The following is a 19960-nucleotide window of genomic DNA, read 5'->3' on the forward strand; positions in this document are numbered from 1 at the left end:
AAGCCCCTCTAGATCCCATCATCAAATCTTATGGGCCAACGACGGATTATCTCTCACCATCATTCATCAACTGAAAGTGAGTTCGTTCCTTCCTGGGTGTTTTCTAGAATTAACATTTTTCATCAGAAAAAAATTACACAAAAACACACAAGGGAAGTGACCATCCATATTTTTCTCCTTCGTCAAATTCAAAAGGATATACTTATCTTCCCTTAGCATTTTATTAGGCAGTGTAATAGACAATGCCGTTCATCTCTCCTTACAATATTGGAAACCTAAAGAGAAATTAGCACCGTCACTCAACTCTCGATTTTATGACTTTAAAACCAAGACAGCCCTTCCCACTCCCAACTCTTGCAATGCATTATGCCGAAGGCAAATGCTCCCTTGTCAACACTCAGATAACGGTGCCAGAATAGCTAGTGTTTTAGGCTGCAGCATCGAAATCAAAATCTCTCGATCACCTCTTTCTTATCTTGTAAATACTGTTTTCTGTGAAAGAATGCTTATTCATCAAACTATTGGATAAGTGTTGGATGCAATGATTTAATTTGAACCTTCTGAAAATGTGACTAATAAAAACCTTTGTTGAAGATATCAACAATCTGATTAACACTACGCAATGAGATCTCTCATAGGTGATAATCAATCTCAATGTGATTAGATTCAGCACGTCTGACTGAAATATATTGCCAAGCATAGGGATAGATCGACGGGATTTACCTACATTCCTGTAGAACCATGCGGGCCCATGCCCTACCACTTTGGAGAGAAAATTACATTCATAATCAGGAATTATTAATTAAATGGATATCATGGATAAGATGGCCCATGCCCCGAAAATATCATCTTTCAAATGATCCTGGCCATTCAAATTGAGGATATCTTACCATTGAATATGGATTGCTATCTTTTTCATATTTTGCAGAATGACATTTCGCGTCTGACTTTTGCATGAGAGAACAGCCCACGTCAGATGAATTAAATGAATAAGACAGAATATGCTGCAAAGTGAGCCTGTGTGACAGCCGATTGTGGGCCTCAAACTGATTATAGGACTCTAAATTTTAAATTCAAAAATTGGTTTCAGCCTTTCAAGCCCACAATGTGAGCGAGCTCAAAGTATCTAATTGTGAAGTGGGGTCATTTCTAAGGCCTATTAGATTGGTGGCACCTCATTATATTACAATGAGGTCTCTCGTCAAATCGTACAAGGGACCGACCATTGGAATCCAATGGAACCTTGATTTAGTGAACCCACATGAGGGCATCTATATTGCTCTCATGTTAAACGATTAGCTGATTCCTCTCGCTATTAATTCGTTTGAGATTGTGACCACCGATTGTAAGCCCCCCTACCGATTATTGGAGTCAAAATTACATTAATTTTGAGTCCGTTAATAGGCTGAGGGGCTTACAATCGGTTGTCACAATGTGAATCGAACAGGTTTCAAGAGACAAAATTGAGGATAGGAGTGATTGACCTTAATGGGGCCCCCCTTCAAGTGAATAGTAAACCTTGGATAGCTATTTCTGGTGATGTTGATAATTTACTATGAGGCTGCTGTTAGATCAAATATTAAGGGTGGTACTTTTGACGTACTGCCCACACGGGACCTTTTTCTTATAGGTAAGCAGGATTAGGCGGACCCCTACCAGAATATTTTAATAAAGAAAGGTATACAATAGCAGGAACAATACCACTACCTAATCCTGAGAGCTATATAAGTCTAAAGTAGGGGGAAGAACAACCAGGGGCATGGTACAAATCCCACATGGGACTTGACGGGTCGGGCGCCATATAATTTGAGTTTTTACACGGTGGCTGATCGTTAAGTCCTGTGTGAGCGGTACCCGTACCCCTTGATATTTGATCCAACAGCAGCTCACTTTTTAAGGGGTTGGTGTTGGATCAAATATCAAGGGCAGTAGATACTAGTATTTTTTTTATCTATCCAAAAGCAAAGAAAAAACATACAAGATTTTTACGTGGTTCACTTCGAAGAAGGAAGCTACATCCACGGGAGAGAGAGAGTTGTCCACTATTTGAAAAAACCAAGTACAAGAGCTGAGTTTTCCATCTCCATATCCAAACAAGGACCAACTTAAGTAATGCCACTCCAACCATTTGAAGGGCATTCAGCTGATATGCATTCAACAGCATAAAGTATATCATCCATGCTTCGTCCCTTGCTCCAGCAAACCAAACAGTTCTTCACACCAATCTCCTGCGGGTGATGATTCATCTTCTATAGAATTTCCCAGTACCATCCGATCTGACTCGTTTCCTCCTGTGATTGAATTTGTTGGATCTCCATTATGATTTCCATCTCTTCATTGCAAACATTATTATTGCCATTGTCTTGATTGTCGTCAACCTCCATCTCTTCATTCGAAACAGTATTATCGCCGTCTCCTTTCTCTGGCTTCACATTGTTTCCTATCCGGCACAGGGCCCATTCTTGGAATGGCTGCACAAAAAAAATGAGAATAACTATAAAGGAAAATGTGATAGAAAATCAAGAACTATAATATCTTCCACCAAAATATTTTTTTGAAAAAATATGCGTTGATGTACAAATGATTATACACCAACTCTAACAATTTATGCTTTTGGAGTAATTAATTGTTTCACATGGTATCAGAACTATTGCCTCAAGGCATGTTGTGGGTTCTAAACCAAATAACTCATTGATATTAAAAATTCATGTGTACGTACGGCAAACCTAAAAAAGATCGGCCACATGTGTATATCGTTGTTTCATAATATACACACAGACAAATATAGGAACATGAACTAGTTTTAAGTGGTTATTTACCTCGGGCTGTTCTCTATCATTGGCCAGAGTATGCTCATGCATGATCCAATCGGTTTTCACCTTACATTCTCCGCATTTGTGGTAAATGACCAAGGTTTTCATTCCACCCATCAATTTCCTTTCATTATCAAATATTTCTTTATCACCCTGTGATGCTTTCCAAGATCCATAACCGGGGACCTTTCGTTTTGGTCTCTTATCTTTGTCTGATGTCTTTTTTTCTTCTAGCAACGAAGTAACATGCATCCATGTCTTCACCAAGTCCTTTTACTCCTGCACCAAACAATAATATCAATTTATAACAAGATCAATTAGCAATTAAATTAAAGAATAGAGTCTCTTTAATTTTCACACGAACCAATATATATTTCTGGTTATCCATTGCAAACAGAGCATTTGTTTTATTTCCATAGCCGGTCCATGGGTGGCGACTCTGAGTTATTTCAAGGTACGTTTTGGTTTCGAGCCCTGACTCCGGATCAAGAGATATCTCATTTATATCGTCATAGGCTGTTTTGATTTCGAGAGTTCCTTGGTAGAGCTCTCCTTTACATGTGAAGATCTTTGAGAAAGATATCTCCATCTTTCTCAGTCTGTTTTGTTGGAAATTTTCTAAATGTTTTGGGATAAATCAAAATATTTGAAGTGTTTTATCAAAATAAATTAAAACAGATTTTTAGACAGGACCAGTTGACCGGGGGTTCCCGGGCGACCGCGGATTGGAACATGAAAATATTTATACTTTCCAGAAAGGTATGGCCTGTTGACCGCGGTAGGTCCGGTCAACCGCGGTTCTTTGGATCGAGAAAAAAATAATGAGACAGAATCATGTCGGCGGGTGACTTTAGAGGCCCAGTTGACCGCGGCTGTTCGAAAATCTATCCGTTGGAAGAAAATAGACATGTCTTTCTTGGGATCGAGAAAAAATAAAGAGAAAAATCATGTCGGCGGACGACCTCAGAGGTCCGGTCAACCGCGGCTGTTTGAAAATCTATCCGTTGGGAGAAAATAGACATGGCTTTTCACTTTCGTTTTTTAACTTTTCTTCATGTCTTTTGCTTCCCAACAATTATGGATGATTTTCAAACACAAGAGACACCTTGTGGATGATCCAAAGCCTTTAAATCATAAAGAGGTGCGATCGAATGATTATTATTCAAACTAATCCAAGAGATGTTTTGAAGGGATGTTTCCCTTAATGAAAAGACATCTGTAGGTCTATAAAAAAGAGCAGAAAATCTGTCTTTTTAGAGTTAGTTATTACTGAACTTTTCTCTTATAAAATCCCCTACTCTCTTGTTTTCTCTCATGTTTTAAAGATTGAGTTTTATACAAAACAGTGCACTAAAAACTGTTTTTCTACAGAAACAATTTTAGTGAATTTCTCTAAGGCTTGTAATTCTCAAATAGTGTTTTGGGTTTGATTCCGCTTGTGCAAAGCGTTGTCAAACATCTGTAGGACATTCCTACAAGGCTTCATTGTATCTTGGAGACAATTCACGGATCCCTGTTGCACACTACTGGTGGGGGCGAATATTGTCTTAAGGAAAGCGATCACGCACCTTGAGGCATCACTTCATGTTCGTCTTAAATCTCCATTAGCCACAAATCCCACCAACACTAGGGACTTTCACATAAAGGCATTTCACGGATGGTTGTTACATGAGAGACCAGCCACCTAGGCTCGCTTTTCAGCATTTTTTCACATAAAGGCATTTCACAGATGGCTGTTACACGAGAGAACAGCCACTTAGGCTCGCTTTTCAGCATTTTGTCGAGAGCTAGGGGCGAAATGCCTTTCTATGAAAGTCCCTAGCAAATCCCTAAACAACTCTTGATCTAGGACTAGGATTGTCCTATCATGATGGGGTTGGGTTCAAGAACAATTGGCCAACCTATCTTTTTAGCAATTTTCTTTCAAATGGAGAAAAAAAGAAGTGGGCCCTACTTTGTCCTCAATGGGCGTAGAGATCAAAGTTGATCTTAACCAACTACGGAAGGATCCAAACAAGCAATGCGTCTTCTTGTGCCATTTGGTATTTTTATAACAGGAAGACTAGATAACTCTGTACTAAACTTAGACATGGAAAATGTACATTTACCCAGCCATTGCCTTTCTTCTTGACTCCCCCTCTTACATATAAAATGTCGACCCCCTCCCCTAAAATCTAAACACCAAAGTTCCTTCCCCATGGCTTCTCTCCATCTTTTGCCATTAAAACTCCCCTCAAACTCTCATCTTCCTCTTCACGCAACTCCTCTTCCTTTGACAATACCTTACATAAAAAGAGGTCGGAATGCCAATTTCCTATCAGTTTCGGTGTCGCCATCGGACTCCCAAAGCCCACAATGGAAGGAGCAAAAGCTTTCATTCATGATTGAGGAGAAAGTCGCAGAAGCACAAAAAATCTGCGAAGAAAACACAGTTTCAGATGAGTGTGTTGTTGCATGGGATGAAGTCGAAGAGGTTAGCCAGGCGAAAGCGCATCTAAGGCAAAGATCAATTAGGGATCCCCTTGAGGCCTACTGTAGAGACCATCCAGAAGTGCCTGAGTGCCGAATATATGAAGATTAAGGGTGATGATCATAGCCTTTGAAAGTGCTTGATCGTGTAAGGTAAGATGGTTCCATTAAGCTTTAAGAATAAGGTTGAGTTATGGCTAGGTTCCAGACAATTGACATTGGGCCGGGGTTGTCTAATATAGTCATAGCGTTTCTTATTACCCTTTTCATTTATAAAGATCGTTAGCCAATAGCTAAGAAAACAAGACAAATTCATAAAGGTCCTGTTCGGATTTTATGAATTTTTTTTTTTAAAAGTTTGGAAAAGAAAAACTTCTCCAAAATTTCTGCAAATGAAAATGTAACTTCAACCCCAATATTTCAAGTTTATTTAGAGGGATCTTTAATTTGTAACGATATCCCTCTAAATTAGGGATGCAACATGGGTTCGGGTCAGGTTGAGCTTTTGCTAAAAAATGAATTGTAATCAACCCAAACCAGTCCCGATTTTATGGTAAAAGCTCAACCCGAATTCTCAAAAATCTACGCGAGTTGCTCCTCTCCTCCAAATAAGCCATAACTAAATCATTTCCCAATAAATCGGGGAGACAAAAAAAATTCCTAGGACAATTTTTTGATGAGAAATATTTTCTTATGATCCAAATAAGGACAAAGTTTAATGAATTTCATGTTTCTCTTAATAGTAGTCAGGTTTGGACTAAAACTATATGAAATAGCACTTGATGGAAATAAGAAAGAACTGTAAGATCTTATGTAGGCAATCATTGGCTAAGATCAACCGTCTGGATTGATGAATGGGATTAAGTGTGAAATTATTGTAATCACCCACTGACCAAAGTGGTCAGTAAAAGGTATAAACATAATTAGTGCATCTCATCCTCGGTGAGACATAGATGATTAATGTAGCCCTAAAGTCGACTATGACAGCTGGTTAAATAGATTAAGCCAATTAGAATTCTATTATAGATGTAACTCTAGGAGGTCTTTTCCTATAAATAATGGGGTTGATATTTGCTATCTTCTAATTTACCAAATGGAGATCTTCCCCATCAAAGATTAGGTCAACCGGAGAGGTAGTAGAAGATCCAGCCTAGATCGACTACCGACATAGCTGATTGAGATAAGTTCTCAATCCTTTCTTTTGTATTCTAGTAATTTCATGGTTAGATCAATTTAGAGTAATACCTCTGTGATTAGATCTAATGTATATGAGATCATGACTTATTCTAGATGTATGTTTTGAATACCATGCTCCTACTTTTTACAAGAACAACTTTTATCAGGATAAAAAAAAGGGCGGTGATAAATTCACCCCTTTCCAGGATGAATTCACCCTGTAATTTTCAAATGGACAGTACAACCCACACCATGGGACGATCCAAGCCGCCCATTTGATGGGCCACAACATAAATACTAAATAGGTTGTGCTCCAAAAATCATTTCCATAGGATGATCCCAACCATCCGATCTATAGAAGTTTCCATAATGTGGGTCCCTCTTTAGATCTGAGGGTTAGAATCACCCTATGGAAATGATTTTTGGGGCACAACCTATTTACATTGTGGCCCATCAAGGTGTGGGTTGTACTGTCCATTTTGAAAAATACAGGTGAATTCATCCTAGAAGGGGGTGAATTTATCACTGCCCTAAAAAAAAGAAGCATGCCTAAGAACACATGGATAGGATATATGTACTTCTGGATTCCATTGATTACATGAAAGAGTTCTTGAAAAGAACTAACAATTTGCAGCCAGAATAGCAAATGGATTCAAACTAGATAGGAAAACACTTTGAAAACGGATTCCGTTTAAAAAAATAAAATAAAAAGGGGGCTGAAATGACCGTTGATTTGAGTACGTATTTAATGCTTTTATGGGGATTTGAGCTCTCTTTTAGTGGACGTGGCTCTAATGATTGAAGCTTTTTTTTGTTTTTCCAAAACGGAATCCACTAAAACCAAATGAAATCCTTGGGGATTCAATCATTCAAAGTAGATAAATGTATCGTGCAATTTCAAGAAGCTAAAATGTATGATTTCTCCTTTATTTGTAGATTCTATCATGAATTTGGAAATCCAATTTTTGAATTGAATTATCTGAACTTGAGCTCTTGGGCGCAGTTTGATGTGGAAATGAGGATATCAGTTCAATTTTTAATTAGTGCAACAAACCCTACCTCTATGCCGTGAGATTTAGTAGTGTTATATATAAGATTTTTTGATGATTTTTTGGTGCAAGCATTATGTAGTGAGCTAAACAAAAATCTTTGAGGTAAATTAATAAAACTGATATTTTTCATGTTTGTTCATTTTCATCAACCACAACGTTGCATTATCTCTTTTGTTAGGTAGGAGCTCGAGGTGAAAGCAATATTTAGCTTTGAAGAGATAAAGGAAGCAGGATCTTAGAAGCTGATCAAGCTATGGAGGGAGAGATGTATGCAGGAAGGAATATATGACAATAATCATTTGAGTTTCTTTTGCATCTTGTATTTTGTCTCAACTTCATAGTTTCTGTGGATTTTGTATTATAGGAAAGTACTACTTTGAAATGGAACTTCTTTGTTCTGTCTCATTATACACGTACACTGGGAAAGGTTTGAAGGTTGCCATTGACACGTGATTGGCAAGAGCTACTTATATATAAGCGCCTTTGTAAATTGAAGTAAATCACAGATTAGTAATGTCTATATTCAAGTTTAGATTGAACAAATAGGTTTTGTCAAGCAAGAATGGGATTTTGACAAGTTTGAGTTAACAAAATTAGGCCTTTTTTTTTTTTTGGTTTCTGAAATAGTATAAAGGTGGCACGTCAATCTTATTAATATCTTTTCTACACCTGCCAAGATGCTGTATGTACAGGGAAATGATAAGTGTTTCAATAAACACGCGCTCCACTTGTTTGTCGTGTAGTTTTTAAAGGGTTTAAAGAGCTCTTTGAGAACCGTAATATCTTTAAATACTACATGACAAACAAGTGGAGCGCTTGTTTATCGAAACACCTTGGCGCAGATATCATTTCCCTATGTATATCGTGATGATATTTTTTTAAGGTGTGTAGTCCTATTTTCCGGTACTTTTCAAAAGGTATTGTACGGCCTATTTCACATGGTGATCCAAACCGTGCATTTGTTGGGCCACAACATAAATTGGTTGTGCCCCAAAAATTCATTTTCATTGGATAATCCTAACCCTCCGATCTACAGAGGTTTCCATAATGTGCAGTCTCTCTATAGATCGGAGGGTTAGGATTATCCGACAAATATATCCAGACGATCCCAATCTAAATTGGTGAGAAAGGGACACAAGTGGTGAATCTGTAGGAGTGTCCCAGTTGACACATCAACATAAATTAAAATGCAGTCGGATGGGAGATAGACACACGAAGTGAGTTGTTTGGAGTGTCCAAGGTTCGATATTATAATAGCAAAATACAAAAAGGCTACTGATATTTGAACTACCGTGTTTTGGTAATGAAACGAGCTCACCTTGTCTTTTCTTTTATAATTGGCTGGTAAAAGCTTTTTGGGAATTGTAATTGCTTTTGATCACTGGTTAAATAATAAAAGACAAGGTGAGTTCGTCTCATTATCAAAACATGAGGGGAATTTTTCACTACCATATGTTTTGTCAATGAGACGAACTCACCTTGTCTTTTATTATTTAACCAGCTGGCTGTCAAAGCTTTTACAGTTACCAAGCAGCTCTCACCAGGCAATTGAAAAAGAAACGATAAGGTGAGTTTGCCACATTATCAAGACATGGCAGTGTAAATATCAGTAGCCCTGCAAAAAATACTCTGTATGTATACATGTTATGCGCAAGGGGTATTTTTGGTATGTTATATAATAACCAGAAATTATATAGTGTACGAGTGTACATGCCGGTATCAGGGATTCAGGGCAACCACCCTTGAGGGGCTGTTTGGATATGCAGATTTTAGAATCTTGGATTTCGTCAAAATTGCATATGGGAGACGAGAAGAAAGAGACCAGCCGTCGTTTTTTGATTTCTTGCCTTTCTTTCCTACAACAAGAGAGCAAGAGATCGTGTCTTGTTTCCATATTTTAGAAATCTCAGGATGCGGGAGAGATTTCTAAAACCTGAATTTTTTACTAGCTTAAGATCCAAGAAACGTTGTCACTGTCAGGACAGCATACAACAGCTTGATCATGAACCCTTTTTTTACACTGTTTTCAAACTAAAACCTGGATTCTAAAATTCGTTTATCCAAATGACCCCTAATTATCCAAGGATCAAGCGGACAAGAGTCAAGGGTATTCTTGATCCTTGGATCAAATATCAAGGGTGTTTACCCCAGATGTGCACGTACGCCCATACACCACGTAAAAGCTCATATAATAACATAACATACACAACCGCTATCCTCCATTCTCATGAAAACTTGAGGGGAATATTTGGGATGCTATATAAAATAACTTTCATGCCTTTTTTGGGACCTGTGGAATTTTATTAGAAAGAAAAGACAGCTATGACCCATGGGGATAAAGAGTACATAACAAAGAAAATACAGAAAAAGATAAAGAACTACTCAAGGTGGAAGGTAATCGAAAACCTCCAAAACCTCTCTATCCACTTTAGATCGAACAAGGCAATCCACATCTTCGTTCGATGATCTCCTAACATGATGAAAGCTGACATAATGACCCTCAATCCGATCTAAGATCTCATCATGGAGCTTTGAAAATCTCCAAGGGTGACGAGTCAGCCTTCCTTCCAACCATTTAATGGCGTTTAGAGAATCCCCTTCCATTGAGATTTTCCAAATCATTTTCCGACATCAATCTTTTATCCTGGAGGATAGCCCTCACTTCTGCATCATTCGAGTCCGTAATTCCTATCAGTCGAAAATACCCACTTTGTGTTACTATTCTCATCTCTGAGAACACCTCCTATTCTGGTTGGTAGGATTGCCCAAACTAGAACCATCAAAATTTAGCTTCAATCGTCCAGGGTCAAGTGGAGACTATCTACGGGCCACAACATCTTTACCATTCATGGTTATGCAGGAATCGATAATTTGGCAAAGACTAATTTGAAATGGATCAAGACCTAACTTCAAAAGTGGATCCAATGAATTCTCTAATTAGAATCCAAAATCAAGAAGGGTCAGAACACATTGTGACTTCGACATAGGTGTATCATTTGGACTCGTTGACAGATGAAATAAATTTTATAAACCAAAGAAATGCAATTTGTTCATTTTGTAATTCAATATGAAACCAGCCGCATTAAGATATAAACTAAAAAATATCTGGTGGGGGTCATGCCCAACCTCAGCTTGCCAATAAAAAAAAAAAAAAAACTAAAAAATATCTAAACTAACTTAATGCATTGAGTTCAACTTTGCAGACAAACGCTAACGATCAATATTGGGTCCTACAGGACGTGTGTAATCGTATAGCTGTTAATCTGGTAGAGCATCCCATCCTTAAGATTAAGGCTCACATAAATTAATGCTTTAGCTTCTCTTTATATAGCTCTAAATGAGGTATTATATATAGGTTGAGAAGCTAAGATCATCTCGATATATATAAAGTGTTCCTGCGCAGCTGCTCAGATAGCTTATCTGAGCAGCTGCTTCAAAAACTCATGTGGCCCCACATTTTTGGGGTGATCCAAAGCATTCATTTGGAAGGCCCTTCCATGAATAAGTTGTGTACAAAAAATGAGCCCTTGAGGATCATCCTAACCCTGACCATTTGTGGAGGGAAAAAATGGTCAGAAACAGTGTCTGTCCATTTTCCCCTTCACCTTTGATTGGGTTAGGATGATCCTACTGGGTTGATTTTTGGTACACACCCTATCCATGGAAGGGCCTTTCAAATGAATGCTTTGGATCACCCAAAAAAATGTGGGCCACATGAGTTTTTGAAGCAGCTACTCAGATAAGCTATCTGAGCAGCTGCGCAGGAACACTATTCTCATATATATATGGGGGCTGTATATATAATCAGTGCTTTATAAAGAGAGTGATAATTTCTATTAATCTTGAGGTGATGTCAATAATCAGTGCTTTATATAAGCTCTTACAGATGAACAAAATAAAGGTAAAGATAAGGATAAGATTAAGGAAAGATAATCCTAATCTACTCTAACATACGTTTGATTACAATGAAATTTCCAAAGTAAAAATTTTCCAATTTGATACACTATTTAATATTGTTGAATTGTCTGCCGAAAATGTTGCTCATGTTGCTAAAGACGACTTTTGTCTATTGCATGATGACTATGTAGGTTGCTGAAGATGATGTCGCTTGGAAGATGAGCCATAGTAGGATTGATGAGACTCTAGCATCTATGGTGAGTCTTTATGAACCAATTTTAGATATCGATCTTCAAAGATTTACCAGTTTTAGATACTGATCTTTAAGGAAATTGGTTACAATGGACCAATCTTTAATGGGTAAATCGTCACAGTTAGTTTGAGTTGCCTATCCTCATGCAAAAAGACATCATGGGTCGGCTTTTGATGACCATCCTTGAGAAATTTGAAACTACTCCCTCAAGCACGCACAAAGAACTGAGGCACCTCAACTGAGTATAGCACTATTTTAGGCATGCACCTCAAGGAGGTACCTTAACTAAAATAGGCGAACAAAAGAAAGGTAATGCTTTAAACATGAGGTTAAAATTCAGAAAGAAAGGAAAGAAATTACTGGAAAGTAATAATGAGCGCCTTATGATGATAATAGCAATTCTTGGTTAAAGTAGGCAACTCTGGGCATGTAGATAGCGTAAAGAAAATGGGTGTGCAGATATGAATTTAGTATGACAGGATGGGCCTACTAAGAAAATGGGGGCTGTATATATAAATTTTGGTTGTAATTTTCGAAGAGGGGTGCAGATATCAAATTGGTGGGTGCTAATTTTTATACCTCTGTTTGTCGCTAACGAGAGAGCCTTCGTTGTTTTACTTCCTTCTGACGTAGCAAATGTGGATGTGACTTGTCCCCATGACCCCATCACATTATGTCTGTTGCAGCTTTTAAGGTTCACTTGGTGATGACGTCGGAATCCAGGTATGCGATCGCGAGGTCGGTAGAGAGCCTCCGCGGGGTCTGCAATCACAAACAAAGGGGGTCAGGGGGGTCCGGGGTGGGTCCCGGACGACCACTTCGACACCCAAGTCAGATTCTTTGACCAATCAATATAAAGAACAGCGAGAAGGGGAGAGGGTTTGGTCAGGTTTACCAAGGCCAAGGCGCGGATTCTTTTCTTGGTGTGTGGGTGGATGGGTCAAAGGGGACTAACAGGGAGAGTGGGATTAAGTTCCCAGCCTCCTCTGTTGTTGCCTCGCCTCTTTCTTTCTTGGTTGTCTTGTGGGAGATCTAAAAGAAGTCTTTAAAAAAAACGAATCCCCTCTCTTCTTCCCTTCTCCCCCTTTTAAGGGGTGGCGTGCGGACCTTTTCATCATTATGAAGAGAAAACCTTCATTTGGAGGATTGGGCCGTTCTCCTGTTCCGACGGCGCGCGTGGCTTTGCCGGATAATCCCTTCCATAATTTGTGATGATGAGGCTTGGACGGTGAGAAAGTGACACGTGTCGTAATCATACGGTCTTGCCGTTTCCCAACGCCTTTCCTCATGATGGTTTAGGCTTCATTGGTGCATGGACGACACGTGGCGAGATTTGAAAGCAGCGCCGTATTTATGTCTCATCATAACACCCCCTTACTCCTTTGGTCCATTTTATTTATCTGGTCAAAGAATATCGTAATGAGGGCATTTATGGGAGCTCCGGAGTACGAGGAGACGTGCCGTTTTATCCGGCGGTTATCCCCGGGAAATGGTAGCGTCATTATGTGGCTTCCGGTCGGAGACACGTGCCGGGTGGGTCGCCTTGTTTCAAGATACAAGGGTTTCTCTCTCGAGCTTAAAAAGGAAGACCATCCCGGCGTTCTGTCATTGCCTTTTTTCTGAGATAGGTGTTTCTCCGCACCTTTTTCTTTTTTTGGCATCATGTCTGGTTCCCCTTCACAGGTTAGGGGCAAAGCCCCTCTTTCCCAGGAATCGTCAAGTGACCCCGACCTGTCCTCCGACTCGGAGGAGGACCTTACGGCCCGCCGGAAAAGGGCTAGGAGGGACTCGGGCTCTTCCTCGGGCTTCCCCCCCTTTGTATTTCCTCCTTGCTTAGGGAGGACAAGTCGTTTCGCTCCCGTGTCGCCAGGGAGTGGTCTTTTTTCTCCCGAGCCTATCACCAGGGGATGGAATTGTGTGGCCGGGTTTCAAAGATGGGTAAGGAGATTGAGGACTTGAAGCGGGAGAACGAGGGATTGCAGAGAAAGGTTTATTCCCTCAACGAGCAGCTGCTTGAATACGAGGTGGACCCCTTGCTGGAGAGCTCCTGGGAAGAGGAGGGTGACCCTTCGGGAGAGGAGTCTTCTTCTGATTAGTTTCTGGCTTTTCTTGCTTTCCTGTTTCTTTTTCCTTTCTTTTTTTATTGGGGGTCTTGGGGGGCCCGGGCCTGCGTGCCCTTTCTTCTTTGTCTTTACTCTCCTCCCCCCTTTTTTGTAGGCCAGTGGGCCAGAAGAAAATAGTTATGAATAGTTTCTTTTTGTACTTCTGACTTGTATCTTATGCTTCATTTCCATCTATTTGGTTGCTTTTCCTTGTTCCGAGGAATTGTGACGCTTTGCCCGAACCTGTGCGGGGTTCCGAGCCTTTACCTAGCGCGTTTAGTTTCCTCCGCCTGTTGGGTTCGTATGTCGAGCTCTCGTGCCGTGACTCTGGGTCCGGGCGCGTATTTTTCCTCTAGTGGCTTTGAGGTCGGATCCCTCTGCTTGGTTTCCCCTCTCCGGACCCTTCATTTTCATTAGGTGGGGAGGGGTTGAAACTGGGCCAGTGCGGGCGATTTGAAGTCCGAGCCCTTCCTTTGGCCAGGAGGCAAGGGATCGAAGCTGGGCACGCGCGGTTGGTTCGGAATCCGAGCCCTTCCTTTCACTAGGTGGCGAGGATTCGAAACTGTGCACGCGCGGGTGGTTCGAAATCCGAGCCCTTCCTTTCTTTAGGTGGGGATGTTATAGGGATGGCTTGCTGGGAAAGTTATTTAGCGGTAGGGGTAGCAACGTCTTTTCAGTCGGGGGGGAATGACGCTTCGATTTTGGGCGGTTTCCTCGAATTTCCCAATCGGTGCCACGTGTGCGCGTCCCATCGGATTAGACAGTGAGGGAGATTAATCGACGCATGTCGAAACCCTAGCTCTTTTTAAAGCCTTTTTGGGGATTTCATTCTTGTCTTATTTCTTCGTCTTCCTCGGGTGAAGCGGGCTTCCTTCTGCGACGATTTCTCTAGGTGCTGCTCTTCACCAACTTTTCTCTGGTTTTTTGCCCTTCCTCGTTTGTCGGCCTCAGTGAGTTCTATGCTTTTTATTTCATCTGACATTTGATTATTTTACGATGCCTGTCGCGACCGGTTCTCAGAGTCCGTCTTTTGAGTCAGTAGAAGTAGTGGAGAGGGCTCCGCCAAGGAAAAGGAGGTGGTTGGCAAAGGGCGGGGGCGGCGGCTCTCGAGATGAACAGCTGCCCAGGGAGTTGGAAGATAGCTCCGGGGCTTCTGGATCGTCGTTGGGGGCCGCTCCCTTTGAATCTCCCACTCGAGTTCCTTCTGCCCGTGAGGCGGAGATTAGGGACATTCGGTCCGGTGTCGTTATCCGCCCTGGTCGGGTGGTGTGTTGTAAGAGTACTTTGGAAGAAAGGGCGGCGGAGACGATTATGAGGGAGTTTCATATTCCCGAGGATTACGGGATTAGGGTTCCTTCTTTTGGGGATGGGGTGTGCGAGGGCGTTACGGAGGAAGAGGTATCCTTCTACGTGGAGGCTTTCCGGGCGGGGATTAGGTTTCCGCTCTTGGGTATCATAGTAGAGGCCCTCGAGTTTTACCGGGTGGCCTCCTCCCAACTGGCGCCCAATAGTTGGCGTACCATTTTGGCCTTTGTGGCCAAGGCGGGTCTTCACAAGATTCAGCCTACCCTCCCTTTGCTCCGGAGTTGTGTTGCCCTTAGCCCATTGGTGAAGGGGGAGGACAGCTGGTTGTACCTGACCCAGCGTCCTCAGGTGAAGATCGCGGCGAACTTGCCTTCTTCCGTTAAAAAGTGGAAAGAGGAGTACGTGTTTATTATTCCCCCGTCGGATGCTGGTTGGGGCTTCCCCCGTTCTTGGAGGAGCTCTGTTGAGTGGCGAAGGAAATCCCTCCCCGACGAGTCCGACTGTAGTAAGTTTGACTTGGAGAAGCTCGCCTCTGGGGAGGCTATTGATGTTTCTGAGTTTAGATGGGAGAGGGGTCTGAGGAGGCTCGGTTTGCTGGGTGCAATGGAGAGGAGGGCCCGCTGCACGGGCGAGGAGGTGGGGGAGAGTTCCGCCAGCCATCGTGGTGAGCCTTTTTCCCTAGGTTTGTCCTCCCATTTTTTTTAGCTGTCATTTTTCCTCGCTCTGAGTTGTTGTTGCTCTTCTGTTTCTGGCAGCAGGTATGTCTTCTTCTGGTGATACTGGCAGGGGAAAGGGGGCTGCGGCGACGGAGGCCAAGGGTCCGGCTAGTCGTTAGAAGATTCCCTCCGTCTTCATGTCCGCGGCAAGGAAAGACCGGTCGCAAACTAGGCTTCCCCCGTCCGCGCCATCTAGCTCTTCTGGCCGATCGGTCGGAGGGAAGGATACGGCTAGGTCTCCTCCCTGGGAGTTGGAATCTCCTGCCAAGAGGGTTGCCCCTTCTTGCGCTAAACAGGGGAAAGCCGGCCGTGGGGCCCGTCCTCCTGCTGCCTTTGCGGAGGACATGTCGAGTCGGTTATGACCAAGCTGCTTCTGGAGCAAATGGAGTTTTCCCTGCAGTACTACCGGGCGCAAGGAGAGATGTTTAAGCCTGATTGGAAGATCGGCGTTGAGGATGGTGTCTTCGGGAATCCCCGGGTTGGGGTGGAGCTTGGCTTGATGACCGCCCTTCCTGGCGATGAGGCTGAGTTAGAAAGCTTCCCCTGTAGGGCCCTGGGGGTCCGGTACCTTCAGTCGATGTCCTGCGTAAGTACCGAGTGGCTGGCTTTTCCGCTTGCGTTTTCCCCTTTTTTGTTGCCTTTGAGACTGCATGCGGTAATTCTCTAATGGTTTGCTTGTGGCGGGGGCTTTTGTAGGCTCAAAGTTACGCTAGGAAGATGTTGCAGTACATGGTTGAGGACGAGTCCGAGATCGGTGCTTTCGAGGAGCGAGTCCGCAAGCTGAGCGAGGACCTGGAGAAGGCCCAAGCCGAAAAGGCGGCGCTTGACGACACCGTTTCTCAACTCCGGGGGGAACTTCAGCTGTCCGAGGACGGGAGGAACCGTGCGGAAAATAATTTGGCGGTGTTACGACAAACGTACGCCGAGGAGCTGGCGAAGGCACGGGAGGAATGGCGAGATTCTGAGGAATTTCTCAAGGCCGCAGCCTCGTTCAGCGTGGATATTGAGATAGATGCTTTCGTCGAATGTCGGCGGCGCGTTCGCGAGGTTGATCCTTCCTTCCCTCTTGAGAAGTTGGTGCACGAGGCCGAGAATGCCGTTCCGGAGGATCTTTTGCTGGAGCTAGTGGATACCACGAGACCTGTCGAGGATCCGGTGGCTGCCCCGGAAGCTCCTGCAGTTACTGAGACCTCTGTGGGGGCTCGGTGAGGCTCAGATGCCTTGGGATTTTTTGCTTCTTTTATGGTTCTGTCGATGTGCTGGGTCTGTAATAGCTATTTGAACTTTTTTTTCTCCTCTTTTTTTTATATACAATGCGCCGTGGGCCATTTGAGCTTTTCGGTATTTCTATTCGCGGCAGGTTATTAAATTCTAACTTGGTTGGCGAGAATACTTCTAGTGCGCCCCTGTAGGGCGTCTTGTTCGTGGAAGGACCATCTTCCCCTCGAGTGATCAGCTCGGAGTTAATAGGTCCTGCCTGCCCTTTTAAAAAAGGGGAGGTCTTTTTTTCATGGGGAGCGTTTTAGGGTATTTTTGGGGGGATCAGCCCAGATGCTACCTCTGTCCCACTCCCTGTCTTTTTCCGGCCCTTTATTCATCATAGGCCGGAAAGTGGAGATGCACATGGCTCAGGTAGAAAATGCTATTCCATTAATTTGTAAAGGGGAAAACATGGCTTTGCTTCTGGAAATAATAAAAAGAAAACAAACAAAACATTCGTCATAACTTAAAAGAAAACACGAACCTTACCCTTCCTTTTTATTGGTAAAACTCTCGGAGGTTATCCATGCTCCAACTTCGAGGGACTGGGGCCCCGTCGAGGTGCTCTAGCTGGTATGCCCCGGGGCGGAGCGCTCAAACGACCCTGTAGGGTCCTTCCCATTTTGGTGCGAGTTTTCCGGTGTTTCGCGGGTCGGATACCTCCGCCCGCCGTAGTACTAGGTCTCCGGGCTTTACCATGCGTTTTTTTACTCTGGCGTTGTAGTATCGTGCCACCCTTTGTTGGTAGGAGGCGGTTCAGAGGAGGGCTTGCTCTCTTTTTTTGAGCACGAGATCGAGAGTGTTCCGGATGAGCTCAGAATTTCCCTGTTCGTTGTAGTTCTTCGTGCGGAAACTGGAGAGGCCGATTTCCAGCGAAATGACCGCTTCGACCCCGAAAAGCTAAAAGGGGACTTCCCGGTTGCGGTTCGGGGCGTTGTCCGATAGGCCCAGAGGAAGCTAGGGAGTGCTTCTACCCAGCTTTTTCCGGCTTCTCCCAATTGCTTCTTGAGGCTTTGGAGCAAGATTCTGTTAGTTACCTCTACTTGTCCGTTGGCCTGTAGGTGTGCTACGGAGGCGAAACGGTGTTCGATGCTCAGATTATCACAGAATCTGCTGAATTCAGTACTTGCGAACTGGGTCTGTTGTCTGTTACGAGTATTCTTGGAATGCCGAAACGACAGACCACGTCATGATAAAAAAACTTCTCTGTGGCTTTTGAATTTAGCCTTGCCACGGCTTTAACTTCGATCCACTTGGTGAAGTAATCGATGACAACGTACAACATCGTGTGCCTCCCCGGGGCCTTTGGGAACGACCCGAGCAGGTCCATGCCCCACATGGCGAAAGGCAGGGGTCCTGCCACCGTGGTCTATGGGGTGGCCGGTTGACGGGGGGTGGTGGCGAACCTCTGGCACGGGTTGCATTTTTTGACGAATTCCTTGGCGTCTCTAAGGATTGTAGGCCAAAAGTGGTCGTGCCATACGATCTTCTAGGCTAGGATCCTGCCCCCTCCGTGGTCTCCGCAGATTCCCTCGTGTACCCCCCGTAGTGCGTATTCCGATTCGGAGGGTACCAGGCATCGGAGGTACGACCATGTGTATGATCGTTTGTACAGCCTGGGTCCGTGGACCACGTAGTGGGCGGCCTTGGCGGTTAGGCGTCGGGCTTCTAGCTTGTCTTCGGGTAGTATCCCGTCTTTTAGATACCGCATGACGGGATCCATCCAGTTTGGTCCTGGTGGAATTTCCAAGACTTGTACCTCATTGATGCTGGGGTGGAGCAGTATTTCTGTGAGCACGGTATCGAAGTCATGGGTTTCTTCAAAGGCCATTTTCGACAGAGCATTAGCTCGATTGTTCATGTCTCCCGGTACCTGGAGAATCTCAACTTCCCCCATTCTCTGCAGCTTTTCTTTTACCTTCTGGAAGTATCTCTTCATTCTGAGGCCCTAGCCTCGTATGCCCCGTTTACTTGATTGACGATGAGCTGGGAATCGCTATAGACTTTTAACTTTCCTGCGCCGAGCTCCGCGGCCAGGCTTAGCCCTGCCAATAAGGCCTCGTATTCAGCCTCGTTGTTGGAGGCTTTGAAATCTAGCCGAAGGGCGTACTTTGCTGTGAATCCGTCGGGGCCGTAGAGGACCACTCTTGCCTCGCGCCCCGTTTTACCCGCTGAGCCATCCACGTGCAGGGTCCAGTGAATCTCGCCGCTCTGTTCCGTCGTGTCGGACCCCATGTCTTCGCAAGCCGTTTGTTCGGTGGGGCCCCTGGTCTTTTCCATTATTGCCGGTTTCGCAGCAGGGGCTGTGGATTCCACTATAAAGTCGGCAAGGGCCTGGGATTTAATGGCCGGCCTCTGTTGGACCTGTATGTCGAACTCTCCTAACTCGACGGCCCAGCTTACCATCCTGCCCGAGGTCTCCGATTTTTGGAGAATCCTCCTGAGGGGTTGGTCAGTCAAAAGTATTATGGGATGGGCCTGGAAGTAGGGGCAGAGTTTCCGGGCGGCGCTGACAACTGCGAGGGGGAATTTCTCTATGTTTAAGTACCGGACCTCCGTACCGTGGAGGGTCTTGATTACATAATACACCGGGTGTTCCTTCTTGTCGCTCTGTTTGGCCAATACCGCACTTACCGCTGTAGGGTTGATGGCCAGATACAAAAATAGTTCTTCCCCAGGCTCAGGTTTGGCTAGTACGGGCGGTGTTTGGAGGTACTGCTTCAAGGCGTCGAAGGCTTCTTGACAGGCCGGGGTCTATTCGAATTCTTGTATGTTTTTTAGCTACTTAAAGAAGGGCTGACATTTCTCCGCTGACTTGGGCATGAAACGGCCGAGGGCAGTGATTCGTCCCGCGAGCCGCTGCACCTCTACCGCTGTTGCCGGGGGTTCCATGTCCAAGATGGCCTGGATTTTTTCG

The 19960-nt window shown here is 43.8% G+C and overlaps 1 protein-coding gene across 1 annotated transcript; it reads right to left on the reverse strand.

The window, feature by feature from the left end:
• Window positions 1-18532: 18532 nt before the first annotated feature.
• On the reverse strand, window positions 18533-18982 carry LOC143888746 (uncharacterized). The gene has a single exon (XM_077393162.1). It carries the CDS (start codon window positions 18980-18982, stop codon window positions 18533-18535), a length of 450 nt encoding a protein of 149 aa, XP_077249277.1.
• Window positions 18983-19960: the final 978 nt, after the last annotated feature.

Source organism: Tasmannia lanceolata, unplaced genomic scaffold (assembly GCF_043159265.1).
Source record: "Tasmannia lanceolata isolate RefF3 unplaced genomic scaffold, GAP_Taslan_0.1 ptg000012l, whole genome shotgun sequence".
NCBI classification, from domain to species: Eukaryota; Viridiplantae; Streptophyta; class Magnoliopsida; order Canellales; family Winteraceae; genus Tasmannia; species Tasmannia lanceolata.